The sequence below is a fragment of the Pan paniscus genome, chromosome 2 (assembly GCF_029289425.2).
Source record: "Pan paniscus chromosome 2, NHGRI_mPanPan1-v2.0_pri, whole genome shotgun sequence".
Taxonomy (NCBI): Eukaryota; Metazoa; Chordata; class Mammalia; order Primates; family Hominidae; genus Pan; species Pan paniscus.
In genome coordinates, this window is record NC_085926.1 from 129,528,066 (window position 1) to 129,542,899 (window position 14,834).

The 14,834-nt window shown below is 40.2% G+C and overlaps 1 protein-coding gene across 5 annotated transcripts in view; it reads right to left on the reverse strand.

Annotated features, from left to right (window-relative positions):
- CPNE4 (copine 4) overlaps positions 1-14,834 on the reverse strand; it is a 746,304-nt gene that overhangs the window by 35,666 nt on the left and 695,804 nt on the right. For all 5 annotated transcript variants that reach the window (XM_055110462.1, XM_055110464.1, XM_055110463.3 and 2 more), the window contains 2 exons: positions 12,079-12,165; positions 5,616-5,675 (listed from right to left, as the gene is read on the reverse strand). In XM_055110462.1, the coding sequence (XP_054966437.1) occupies positions 5,616-5,675; positions 12,079-12,165 (147 nt within the window). The remainder of the gene's footprint in view (positions 1-5,615; positions 5,676-12,078; positions 12,166-14,834) is intronic.

Below are 14,834 nucleotides of genomic sequence, written 5' to 3' on the forward strand. Positions count from 1 at the left end.
ACTGGGCCACAGTGTGGACATAGGATGCCCTAAATGTTTTAGGGTTAGAAAAGATTTCCTGAGACTGGGTGCGGTGGCTCACACTTATAATCCCAGTGCTTTGGGAGGCTGAGATGAAAGGATAACTTGAGGCCAGGAGTTTGAGACCAGCCTGGGCAACACAGCTGGACCCTGTCTCTACAAAAATTTGTTTTAAAAAGTAGCCAGTGTGGTAGCACATGGTTGTAGTCCCAGCTACTCAGGAGGCTGAGGCAAGAGCATCACTTGAGCTCAGGAGTTTAAGGTTACAGTGAGCTTCCAGTGTGCTACTGCACTGCACTCTGGGAAACAGAGTGAGACCCTGTTTCAAAAAACAAAAAAAAAAAAAAAAAAAGAAGAAGAAGAAAGGAAGAAAGAAAGAAAGAAAGAGAGAAAGAAAGAAAGAAAGAAAAAGATTTCTTGAGAGGACCTTTAATGAGTGATCTAAATTTTTAGGTTTGAAGGTCAGTCTGGGAGAAGTTGCATTCAGCAGCTTATTATATTACTAAAATATAAACTATAGCCAGAGGTAAGAGAAAGCAATATTATCTTCAATTTTTAAAAATGACACAAAAGAAATGTCCGTTTAAAATTAATAAGAAAAAAATATCACTCACCATGCCACTAGGCTGGTAAGTCATATTTTATTTTTCTTTCCTCTCTAGGTATTTTTTATATATATAGTTGTAATCATAGAGTAACTCTGCTTTACATTTTTGTAACACTATGTCATAAACATGACCTCATGTTATTATCTAAACCTTAGAATTATAATTTAAATAGGCTTTATCATAGTCAATACTAAATAACTAAATACTATGATACTAAATATCATAGTATTTAAAGGAATACTGTAATTTACGTAGCCATTACCTTATTATTAGACATTTAGGTTGCTGACAGAGTGCCTGTGTAAAAATCTGTGTTACAATGAACATTTTTGAGCATATGAAAAAGCAATAACCTTCAAAAAAAACCTTTGATTTTTCTACCATTTTTTCTTTTCAAATACCGTACGGCATCTGTCTATTTTGTGTTATCTATAACTTTGTATTTTGTGTGTGAAATTCTAGCATCTGGTTTTATTTTTAGCTGCTCTACCATGTGCCAAACCCAATCTCTCACCCTGTGGTCTGTTTCACCTCCACCCACCTCCTCAAAGACTGCAATACTAGTTGCTCTAGAGTTCTTATGACTTAAGGATTCATGTGAGGTACAAGGACTGTCTTCAGGAGTGCCCTTGACCTCCCAAAATTGCATGCAAAACTGGATGTGTGCACTTCCCAGTAAGAGGCTATAGATCATGTATCAAATTCTCAAGTGTTCAGGTGACCAAAAAAGAATAAGAATCATTGACTGTCTAGGGCTCTTTTTAGCATCATTTATCTCTTTCCTTCCACTGGGCTGTTACCTCTGCTTATAGTCTGATTCTAGCTTAAAATCTCTTCTCTTTTAATCTTGAAATTGCCATCCTCCTTGTACCTCTTGCCTTCCCTTCACTGTTAACTTTCTTGAATGAATACTTATACCTGCTGTGTTCACTTCCTTACCTTCTGTTTACACTCTAACTCCTGGGTCTCACCTATCTCGTTATGCTGAAGTTGCTCTTTTGAAGATGATACACACCTACCTACTCATCATGTTGTTCTTCACCTTCTGACTTCTCTTTAGCATGCAAGATTGTTGCCCTTGATCCTTAACCTTAGCTTTTTCCTCCTGGGCATCTGAGTTACTGCCTCCCCTTGGGCCTTCTTCTCCTCTGGCATTTCTTCTCTTAACTCTTTGCCCCTCTTTCCTCTGCTGCCAGATAGAGGTCCTCTACAATTTCTTGTCATCAGGCCCCTTTTCCTTCTATATTCTTCTCTTGGGACATCTCATCCAGAGCCACATACATGTAGCTCCTGACTCTCCACTGAAACCTAGGTCCATATTTATAAGTACCATCTCCACTGGGATACCTGAAAGTACCTCCAACGTGTCCAAAGCCAAATTCATCATCTTGCCTACAGCTGCTGTTGCCTCGCATATTTCCCTGACCAGGTCCACTATGCTCTGTCAGTCAGGCACAAAAGCTTTGATTGCTTTCAGTCTTCTCATTGTATTCTAGGCAGAGGCTTAGTGCTTCTCTTTCCACAGTACCTCTCCTGCTGCTGCCACCCTTGTTTAGCTTCTTTTTACCTGGTACCAGGCCTGTGGCAGTGGGCTTCCATCTCTGCTTGCTTCATCTCTCATTCCCCCGTCACCACCATCAAACACTCCCAGGTTTACTTGTCGAAAGCATGTGCCTGTTGCTTCAAGGCCCTTGTCAATATCCTTTTGAACATGCATTATCCACCAAATTACCTCAAAATTCAAAGCCCTTCAAGTTCTGACCCCAAACTGCTTCCCCAATACTCCCCTAAATACATCCTGTTTATTCATTTTCCTAATTAAGGTTTTAGTATTTATAATTAGAATATAGTGGTGCATAAATACTTAATTTATGGGGGATGCTTTTTAAAGCAAAACCCCAATATCCTGTTTATTTATCCAATTTGTTCTTTTTTCTAAATCTAACCTCCCTTTGAAGGTTTAGGGTTCAATTATTGCAATTCAGCAAAAGTATTTTGAGCAGCTTAGCAGCTGAGGAGAAAGATGCCCCCATCTTTAACACTCTTAAGATTGAACCAGAAGCACCAGCATCTATGGAAGATACAAAGGCTTTCTCCTAGCCCCTGCTTATATTTTGTATTGGTCAGAGCCACTACAGGCAACAAAAAGTCCACTCAAAAGGTGATTGAGGAAGTTTAATAAAGGGACAATTCGCAAACATGTGGAAAAAGTTAATGGAAACTGACCAGAAAGAGTGGGAGGGAGCAGTTACTAGAATTCAGTAAGAGGAGTATCTTCAGGACAGGGCACCTGACAGGAACTGTGACCTTCTGTCAGGAAGAAGGTCACTGCCAAACCACAGCCTAGCAGGCAGGCAGCTAGAGAAATAAATATTTCAAGTTCTCTCACCTCCTATTCTTTGATCTCTGATGGGTGCCTCTCGTTGGTCAAATCCAACCAAAAGCTAAGAGCTGGAGAGCTTGGGTGGTGCATCCAAGGAGGCTTGCTTCCTGGGGCACAGAAGGGAGAGTGGAGAAGGATGGAAAGTGGCTCTAGCGGAGGAAATGGAGAACATCCAGAACTTTATGTCACCTCTGGTGCTTGAAGGCCTTTCTCCAGGGAGACAAAAAGTTTGTGTTGGCTAAAGCTCCCTGGTTGCTCAGGAGCCAAGGGTCACATAATGTGCCAATGGGGGTTTTTGCCTCTGAAAGCCTCTGAGGTATAATTACTGCAATGAAACATCCCTTTTCTCTCTCTCCTCTGCCCATCTCCATGCCAGGAAACCTTCCTCTCTTCACTTCTCATCTCTCTGCCACTTCCTTTTCATGTTGCCAGATGGTTTCAGTAAAATAACCAGGCAGATAATAAACACTTACAGACCAAATTAAATAAGACACGATACTTTTTTCTTAACGATTTGCATTACAGCTTATAATTTAAATTAAGTTGCACCACTTGAGCAATAAAACATTTATAATGAGAAAGCTGACTTAATTTTGGAAGAAAATGACATAGAAGTGACTGGTATGTTTCCTTTAGTAGAACACTGGGAATAGAATACCTAGCAATTCTCTTCTGAGTCCCCAACCTGAAACCCTACAGGAGGAAGGGCTGTGGGGAGGAACTATTGTTGGCTGCCCCCTTCTCCTCAGCATTCATCTGTACATTCTCCTCTTCTCATTCCTTGCTCCAGACTGCTCTCCTCACTCACACCTCCCACAGGTCTATCAGTTTACACTGGAGGGCATGGGGAGCTGCAACTGGGGTGTTGTTGGTGACAAACACTGAAGTGGCACTCTCAGTGGGGGAAGGTCAGCAGACTGAGAAAGGAGGGGAGAACAAGGCAGGGCACAGGGATATCTGAAAGTCAGGATGTGGAGCTGGGAACCCTTTAGGTTGGGGTTCAGCACCTAATTTTTGTTGGGGCTGATTCTTTGCAGCACAATTTGAAGGGCAGAGCAAGCCCCTGAAGGTTGAATACAGAGTTGTTCAAGAGCATGGGATCTACAAAATCTAAACCAGACTGAAATCAATAGAGCTTTCCCTTGAAAAGCTATAAATAGTTTCCTGAAATCACGTTTTTGCCTAAGATCTTGGGAAACTATTTCCAGTAGCTCTCCTTTATGACATTGCTTGCTTCCATACTTCCATATGGGTATGCTCAGAGCAGCAATGAGCCCGCAGGACAGCTAGAGTTAGATGTGTATCCTCAGCGAACATGCTTGCTACCTTCTGTATGTGACAGTGTGAATGTAGGAAGGCTTGCTGGCTGTGCATTAGAGAATCTTAGACTTTAAAGAGGTGACCAAACTCTAAAATTTGCTCCTGTCAGTGTTCAGAAATAAATGCACAATACCCCAAGTTTAGGAAGGACATAGGTATACCTCCCTGAGATTAGGGCAGAGGATACTTCCCTAGCTAAGGAGAAGCTAGTTTAGTAAATGACCATTTATCTCGTCCTTTGAGACTCCTTTTAGTCCTTTGAGCACCATCTTCCTTGGTTCCAGGAATATATTGGTCCTGTCTACTCTCTTGGGCCCAAAGCTTGACTAAAAATTTAAACCCATTTTCTTTCCTTTTTTCAAATGACTGAGCCAGTCAGGGAGCTGAACAGGGCTGAGCTTCGTTAGTACATTTCTGTAAGATGAGAAATAAATGCTGTACAAGTTACATCTCTCTTGTTTACGTCCACATTGCTCTCCAAAGGGTTCTAGCACATCTGTCTTTTGCCATCTGGGGATTCTTTTTCTGGAAGTCACATCTGACCAAACCTAGGAGGATTTTGAATATTAAGTCAGTGAAAGTCAGTTGTTCCAGTGCAGATGGACTTACAACCTTGACCTACCCAGGCACTTTAAAAAGACTCAGCCTACCCAGTCAAATATACATCAGGGATGTGTAAATCCCAAGGGCACACAAATTACATACAGGGGATGATCCTTGATCCATTCACTGAGTCTAGACACCCACTCTACTTCTCAACGTTGACCTAGGCCTGGTTCTCCGATCTTTGGAATTCATCTTTTCATTGCCTAATGAACTGTTTGTATGGCTTACTCTTGGTCCCGACTACTAGGTATGACATTGGTGCTGTGGTCTAGTCACATGAACACAACCATGGCATCTGCCTTGGCTCAGTGGAACTTACTTGCATGGCTTACTTCCTTTCAATTTTTCTCACCAGGTGATGGAATCTGACAGGCTACACTGCTTCATGCCTCACATAGTTACTGAAGAAATGGGAAGCGTTAGGAGGATTTCCTAGACCACCTGAGGTTGAGTGGCATAAATTTCCTGATATGATGCTGAAAACTATACTTATTAAAGAAAACAGAAGTGTGAACACATTTCAAAAACACGATACCATATGCTTCAACAATGAGACTTGAACAAAGCTGCCTGAAGGTTTTAATAAGCTTTTGTCTCCTTATCCCCCAAACCTAGTGCCACCCCTCGTCTCTTGATTCCTGAATAAGAATCAAGGAATCAACATGAAAACAACTTACTGTAAACTGGATTTGGCAGCCACCCATGATGTAGTCCAAGAAAGAATGCATCTTGTGAATCTGCATAGGAGGGGAGAGGAAACTGGGTTAATAACAGCACAGTCTATTTCCTGATATATTGGAGGCCTAAAGGTTGGTGACTGATAGGCTGCTAAACCAGAGGAAAGGGCAGACAGACATCATTGAAAAAAGATGGGTCAGTTAAGTTTGTTCTGTTAAAGGAGAGAAGGAAAGCAATATCAATACAGATGGGCCTATGAATGCTGCCAATATCCATCCATTGCTCCCCTCTATTATGGTTTATGCAAATTTTAATCAGCTTATGCCTCTGAAGTGAGACTAAAACTATATTTTCAAGTGTCACTACTGTTTTGAAATCAATGATGTCTCACACTTGACTTCAGTCTTGCCTCCCTGTGTCTAAGTCCCAGTCCTGGTGACATTCTTAATATGCAGGTAATTTAGATAGGCAGTTTTAAAATACCATTAGCTGAGAAGGTAATTTACTGACAATTTCCAGTTAGTTAAATTCTTCCCCTGCCATGAACAACAATGACTAACATTTATTGGGCATTACTGAATGACAGGTACTTAACATCTTTTACCTCATTTAATTCTCAGAACAATCCTGTGAAGGTGGTACAACTATTATTATTGTACCCTGTTTATAGATGAGGAAATTAAGGTCAAGATCACAATGCTAATAAATGGTAGAGTGGAGACTCAAATGATGCAAGTCTGGGTTACATACTCTGTCCTTTTGACCTCTACGCTGGAAGTCAGTATGGTTGTTGCGTTATGCCAACTGCCATCATCTGTGTTGTCAAGTATCTTAGGGATTTCTGGTCTTAATTTACATTTCTTTGTGATTTTGTTGCTTGGCTTGGCTCTTGGTGATATTCATGTATTCGTTTATTCAACAATTATTTATTGAATACTCACTGTGCACTACATTCTAGGACTACAGTGATTAGAAAAACACATACAGTACTTACAGTCTGGATCCTTCTACCTGGACAGCCAGTAACTGTAATTTTTGACTGTCACTTCTCAGATTCCATCTAATGCTCAGGAAACTTCTTAGAGACTGACCCAAAAAATCAGTGTTGGTCTCTCTAGATACCACCTCCAGGTGGCACACATCTATTGGCATACTTTTCTTAGAATTGATGTTCACTTGGCCTCTAAATAGTGCTTACTTTTGGTGTCCTGATGGTAATGCTTTGCCTGATAGTTGGGACACTGTGCTACTGTGTCTGCATATCAAGGAAATAAGAACTTGAAAGTGAGCAAAATTACAGTGCTTCTAAGCACTGAACTCTAAGAGCAACTCATGGAAGAAAAAAAAAATTGTGTGTACACAGTCACCTTAAGGAGAAAGATAACCATTGAATCTAGATCTTTTCTCCTGCTTCTTTGAGCACAAGGATAGTCACATAACTGTTTAGAATGTACCCAGGATTTGATTTGTACAGTTATGATAAGATGCCTGACATGGAGACAGATGTCTGTATCTGTAAGAAGAGTTTATTGCTCACAGTTCTTCAAAGGATAGGAGGCATGTTATGCCACACAGGAAGGTCACATGGGGAAGCACCAGGATAGGTCAGGAAGCAAAAGCAATGAAGGGAAAGCATGGGCAAACCATTTACTGTGTGTTTTTTTTTTTTCATAGGAAGGAGTGGGCGAGGCAGGGTAAGCAGCTAAGCAGGCCTAGGATTGGATAGTTTGAACGATTTCAGCAGGTTTTGAAATCTATCAAAACCATGTGAGTGGTTTCTAGTTATGTGAGACCTGACCCTAGGGGCATATAAGGTGGGAGAACATTGGCTTGGTGTGTGAGAGTTTGGTAAGGGAGGTGATTAGGGGTTTGAACTAAAAAATGATTGGTTTGTATATCAAAGGCATGCTAAAAGGCAGGTTGTTTGCTGTCTGTAGGAATTAGCTAACACTGGGAGAGTAGTCCCTCTTAGGTTCATAAGGCCCAAAGTTGTCAAAGCATCAAAAAATATTGAAAAAAAAAGATTAATACAATGGCCAGTCATAAGACATTATCCCCTAGTCCCAGCAATTGGTGTAAAGGGTAGGGATATGACCCAAAGCAGACCAATTACTCTTTTCCTTCACTATCTTGTTATGTAAGGATATGATCCTGTATATATACATATTAGGTTCCTTCTAATATGTTAGGAAACATATATCTACGTATGTATACACACACATAAACACACACATACACACACGTATACATATATACAATCATGTGTCATTTAATGATGGAAATACATTCTGAGAAATACACTGTTAGGTGATTTTATCATTGCGTGAACATCATAGAGTATACTTACACAAACCTAGGTGGTATATCCCACTATACACCTAGGCTATGTGGTATAGCCTATTGTTCCTAGGCCACAAGCCTGTACATCATGTTATTGTACTGAATATTGTAAGCAACTGTAACACAACTGTAAGTCTTTGTGTATCTAAACATATCTAAACATAAAAAGGCACAGTAAAAATATGGTATAAAATATAATAAATGGCACACCTGTATAGAGAAGTTACCATGAATGGAGCCTGCAGGACTAGAAGTTGCTCTGAGTGAGTCAGTGAGTGAGAGGTGAGTGAATGTGAAGGCCTAGACTATTACTATACACTGCTGTAGACCTTATAAACACTTAAGCTACACTGAATTTATTTAAAAAATAAAGTAATTGCATTACAATGGCTATGAGTCACTAGGTGATAGGAATTTTTCACCTCCATTATAATCTTATGGGAGTACTGTCATATCGGTGGTCCATCATTGACAAAATGTTATTACGCAGAGCATGACTGTATATATACATAAATACATGTATATACAACTGCTCCTGGACTTACAGTGGGGTTACATGCTAATAAGCCCTTCATAAGTTCAAAAAATTATAAGTTGAGTCATCGTAAATTGGGGACCATCTGGGTGTGTGTATACACACAGACACACATATGTATAGGTGTATCTTCTTTTATTGTACCTCACTTTATTGAGCTTTATATTTTTTACAGATTGAAGGTTTCTGACAACATTGCATTGAGCAATACTATTGGTGCCATTTTCCCAACAGTATGTGCTCGCTTTGTGTCTGTCACATTTTGGTAATTGTAATATTTCCAACTTTTTCATTATTATTGTATCTATTATGGTGATCTGTGATCAGTTATCTTTGATGTTACTGTTGTAATTATTTTGGGGTGCTATGAACCAAGCCCACATAAGATGGTGAACTTAATTGATAAGTGTCGTGTGTGTTCTCACTGCTCCACCAACTGGCCATTCCTTCATGTCTCTCCCTCTCCTTGGGTCTCCCTATCCCCTGAGACACTACTCTATTGAAATGAGGCCAGTTAATAACCCTACAATGGCCTCTAAGTGTTCAAGTGAAAGGAAGAGTCATGCATCTCTTACTTAAAATTAAAAGCTAGAAATGATTAAACTTAGTGAGGAAGGCATGTCAGTAGCTGAGGTAGGCCAAAAGTTAGGCCTCTTGCACCAAACAGCCAAGTTGTGAATGCAAAGTAAAAGTTCTTGAAATTAAAACAGTGAATATACAAATGATAAGGAAGTGAAATAGGCTTACTGCTTATGTGAAGGAAGTTTTAGTGGTTTAGATAAAAGATCAAACCAGATACATCATTCCCTTAAGCTAAAACCTAATCTAGAGCAAAGCCCTAACTCACTTCAATTCTATGAAGGCTGAGAGAGGTGAGGAAGATGCAGAAGAAAAGTTTGAAGCTAGCAGAGGAGGTTGGTTCATGAGGTTTAAGGAAAAACTGTCTCTGTAACATAAAAGTGTAAGGTAAAGCAGCAAATGCTGATGGAAAAGCTGCCACAATTTATCCAGAAGATCCAGCTAAAATAATTTGATGAAGGTTACTACACTAAACAACGGATTTTCATTGTAGAACAAGGAAGAAGAAGATGCCATCAGGACTTTCCTGGCTAGAGAGGAGAAGTCACTGCCTGGCTTCAAGTCTTCAAAAGGCAGGCTTACTTTCTTATTAGGGGCCATTGCAGCTGGTGACTTTAAGTGGAAGCCAATGTTCATTTACCATTTCAAAAATTCTAGCACTCTTAACAATTATGCTATATCTACTCTGCCCATGCTCTACAAATGGAAGAGCAAAGCCTGGATGGCATCACATCTGTTTACAGCATGATTTACTGGATATTTCGAGTCTACTCAGAAAAAAAGGTTCCTTTCAAAATGTTACAGTTCATTGACAATAGACCTAGTCACCCAAAAGCTCTGATGGAGATGTGCAAGGGGTTTTATCGTTGTTTTCATGACTGCTAACACAATATCCTATTCTGCACCCCATGAATCTAGGGGTAATTTCAACTTTCAAGTCTTCTTATTTAAGAAATACATTTCATAAGGTTATAACTATCATTATGGTAGTTTTTCTGATAGATCTCAGAAAAGTAAATTGAAAACTTTCTGGAAAAGATTCATGATTCTAGATGCCTTTAAGAACATTCATGAGTCATGGGAGGAGGTTGAAATATCAACACTAATAGGAGTTTGGAAGAAGTAGATTTTAACCCTCTAGGATGACCTTGAGGAGTTCAAAACTTCAGTGGTGGGACAAACTGGAGATGTGGTAGAAATAGCAAGGGAACCGGAATTATAAGTGGAGCCTGAAGATGTGGCTGAATTGCTACAACTGATAAAACTTGAATGGATGAGGAGTTACTTCTCATGGATAAACAAAGAAAGTGGTTTCTTGAATCTGCTCCTGGTGAAGATGCTGTGAACACTGTTGAAATGACAAGAAATAATTTAGAATATTCCCTAAATTTAGTTGATAAAGCAGAGGCAGGGTGTGAGAGGATTAACTCCATTTTTGAAAGAAGTTCTGCCATGGGCAAAATGCTATCAGACAGCATCACATGCTACAGAGAAATCTTTCATTAAAGGAGGAGTCAATTAATGAGAAACTTCATTGTTGTCTTATTTTTAAAAGTTACCTCAGCCACCCCAACTTTCAGCAATTACCACCATGATCAGTCAGCAACCATCAATATCCAGATAAGACCCTCCACCAGCAAAAAGATTATGACTTACTCAAGGCTCATATGACTGTTACATTTTTTAGCAATAAGGTATTTTTAAATTAAAGTATGTACATTTTTAGACATAATGCTATTGTATACTTAATAGACTACAGTATAGTGTAAACATAACTTTTATATGCACTGGGAAATGAAAGAATGTGTATGACTTGCTTTATTGCATTGGTTTGGAATAGAACCCAAAATATCCCTGACATTGGCCTCTATACATATACATATACATATACACATATATGTATGCCTGTATACACACACACACACACACACACACAACATGCACACACATCAATCATCTGGATAGCAATTGAGTCCTGTATGGAGGACTCAGAGACACGTGGGTTAAAATCTCAGCTCTTAAATTTACTACTTGTGTGACTCTGAGCTAGGTACATAACCTCAATTGAAAGTAGACATCTCAGGGTTGTGGTAAGAGTTAAACAGAGTTTATTATAGTTATTTTTGCATAGTAAGTACTCAACTAGTGTCAGCATCACTCCCAGATTTGAGTTAAGAAGTTTAATTATTAGCACATGTGATTCTCTGCAAAGTTGTAGCCCCTCTGGAAGGAATTCTTAAGCCCTTTAATCTTTGCCTGTTGTCTTGTTTTTATGGTACGCTTTCAGTATGAATAAGGTACCACATATAAAACACTGGACAGGCTGGGCATGGTGGGTCATGCCTGTAATCCCAGCACTTTGGGAGGCTGAGGCAGGCGGATCATGAGGTCAGGAGATCAAGACCATCCTGGCTAACATGGTGAAACCCCATCTCTACTAAAAATAGAAAAAATTAGCTGGGCGTGGTGGCGGGCACCTGTAGTCCCAGCTAGTTGGGAGGCTGAGGCAGAAGAATCACTTGAACCTGGGTGGCAGAGGTTGCAGTGAGCCGATATCGCACCACTGCACTCCAGCCTGGGTGACAGAGCAAAACTCTGTCTCAAAACAAAGCAAACAAACAAAACCAAAACCAAACCAAACAAAACAAAACAACCACTGGACACTGTGAAGGGCACATAGTAGGTGTTCTAGAAATGTTGGCTTCCCCATTTGGAGATCTCCCTCTAGCACTGCTCTGGGCAGAGATGATCCTAACCTATCAGCGGAACTCTCCTGTCTTTGGGGCAGGACTGTCCCTGGGGAGAGGACAGTGACACTGCACTGCCACAGCTCCATGACCACCCATGCTTACATTTCTCATTTTATGTTCTTTAATACATGACTTTTTAATTTTTATTTTAAAAGATCACATCTTTTTGATACTCTTTTCCTCTGACCACACCACCTGAACTCTTCCTCTCAGATAGCCCTAGCTTCATACTCCTGGAAGAGAGGGTTGTGTACATACCTTGCACAGATTCAGAATCACAGTGCCTGAGTTCTTGTAATTCTTCTTCTTGGCTTTGTACTTGGGATTGATGCACTCCCACTGCACCTGAAAGAAGGGTCATAGCATGAGAATCTGTTCAGGAAAAAGCTGAGTCTTTCAATAAGGCCAAGCTCCTAGGTGCTGCTGAGGACAAACTGAACTGGAGGGCTGACAAATAGTCTCTAGGTGGTAACTCTTGCATCTAGAGGAGCAATAGGGGGAGTGGTTGAGAGTGAGACTCACTGTCAGACTTCTAGGTTTGAACCCCAGCAACTCCGCTTCCCTCCTTATGTGACTTTTGGCAAGTTACTTGATTGCTCTATGTCTTGAATGTCTTCTCTGCAAAATGGAGCTTATAATTATACTCTATCTCATAGGATTATTGTGAAGACTGATTAATCCTTGTAATAAATTTAGAACAGGGCCTGGCACATGTCAATGCTTACTATTAATATGGTCAAATAAAGCAGTACAGGGAAGAAGAAATCTGCAGGAACACAGTTGAGTGATGACCAAGTACTAAGGCTTACTGCCTGAGAATTGACTCAAAAGGTTAGGAATAGTGAATGCTGGCTAGAGAAATTTACTAGGGACAATAATAAATTAACATAGAACTTCATGGAGAACTAAAATAATGGATTGGCTTATGTCCCAAAAGTGACACAGTAGATCTCCAAAGGGGCCTTTTTGAAGGATAAGATCAGAGCCACAGGAGTGGCTGGGAATTAAGGAGTCAGCTGGGAACTAAGGGGAATAGGTCTCCAGCCTACAGAAGATTTAATGGGACAAAACCAATGGTGAATCAAATATCCAAGAGTTGTTGAATGTTCCTGCCCACCAACCTATGAAAGCTGAATCTCTGGATTTCTACTCAAGAGACAAAATTTCACTACCTGAGAATTAGAAGTGTCTGAAAATGAAGTAGTTTCTGAGGCAGGTGCAAATGGATAGGCTGATATAGCAGTGGCCTCCCATAATCTATTCCTCTCAGTGTCCATGCATTTGTGTAGCTCCCTCCCACAATGATGAGGCATTTAGTCACATGACTCATTTTGGCCAATGGGACATTAGCAAATGTGATATAAGCAGAGGCTTGAAAAGCACCTGTGTATTGGGGCTGGCTCCTCTCTTGCTTCTGGGAAGTTTTCAGGGCCATATTAAAAAGCCTACAATGGTCTCCAGGAGGATAAAAGTATACCTGGAGAAATATCCTGGCCATCCTGGCTGCTGAGGCACAAATGCATGAGTGAGTTCTGTTGGCACCACGTGGAGCACTATGTGAAGCAGAGAAGAATTCAGCCAATACTGCCAACCCAGCGAATGTTGAGTACATAGTGATTGTTGTTTTCAGCCAGGAAATTTTGGGCTAATTTTTTCACTCAGCAACAGATAACTGATACTGTAGTTTCTCATCACTGGAAGGTGCCAGCAGGACTGGGCAACTACATAGGATTTGGAGGAGGGAGATCTTATACCAGTGAAGAGTCCTCTATGACTCCTTCAAAATATGGAATTCTTGGGTGAAAGAAAGAAAGAAGAAAACATTCAAAGCAGAATCTAAAATCAGACCCCTAGCCTTGTTTTTGTCATTTAAAGGCCTAATCTCCTAATCTGTCCATAATGAATGTTGTCTTTCTTTCCTCCCTCAGATTTTCTTCTCATTTACTCTCCAAGTGGGTAGAACTTGATAAACAAGAATTATAGTCCATCTCAAAGTAGATTTAGTATTTCTGGACAAAAGAGCCCAAGTTCCTCCCAAACCTATCAAAACTGATATTGTCTTTTGCCCCAAAGCTTCCTCTAATATTTCAGTAAAACAGGTGGTTTAGGGATTTACCAAACAGTTGGAAAGAAAAGACACTAAAATTAGCTGTGCCATTTTTTGTCATTCTCAATGATTTCTATTAATCTCAATTTCTTCTATCAAGCAGGATATATTGAGTTAAAGATTTTGAATTCTATTAAAAATTATAGTGATCATCCATGAAAAGTCTACTCACTTCCTTCTCAGGCTAAGATGAGCAAGTATGGGTTGGCTTAGTCAGGAGAGGGCTCCAAGGAAGTTGAATCAAACCCGTAGATACTTGGGGTCCTTGTACTTGTGAGGTGGGTAGGGGGTCCTGATGGACCAGATCTAAATAGTTGCATCTGTCTTGGGATGAAGTTGGCATATAACTATGGGCTATGCACTTTACTTTCCCAATCCCATTTAACTCTCCCCACAGCCCACTTTGACAGATGGAAGATGAGGCTCAGAGAAGAGAAAGAACTTTCCCAGGTCATACAGGTAGTAACTGGTAGACCTGGGATTCACACCCACATCAGTCTCATTCCAAAGCCTGCACTATTAACCACAATGCCTTCTTCTAGAAGGTCTTGGAGTAGCTCTCCTATTCTTGCAAGTATCCCCTTTGGCCACCCCAAACTAAGGATACTTATAAATGTTATTCAAGAATTAATCAATGTTAATTAAGAATTTACCCTGTACCTATAGAATCATAACTCCCACAGGAAAAGGAAAGTTGAAAGATGTTCTCTCCTCTTTTTTTCTCTGATGCTACATACTGAGATTCCTCAGGGTTCGAGCCTCCTGTACCTTCTCTTCAGTCCCCTCTCCCTAGGTGTACTCATCCATTCTCTTGATTTTAAATGTCCTCTCTTAGTTGATGGCTCCTAAAATATATTTACGGGTAAACCTCTCCTCTGAGTACCAGTTTTTGAAACCAAATTTTGAA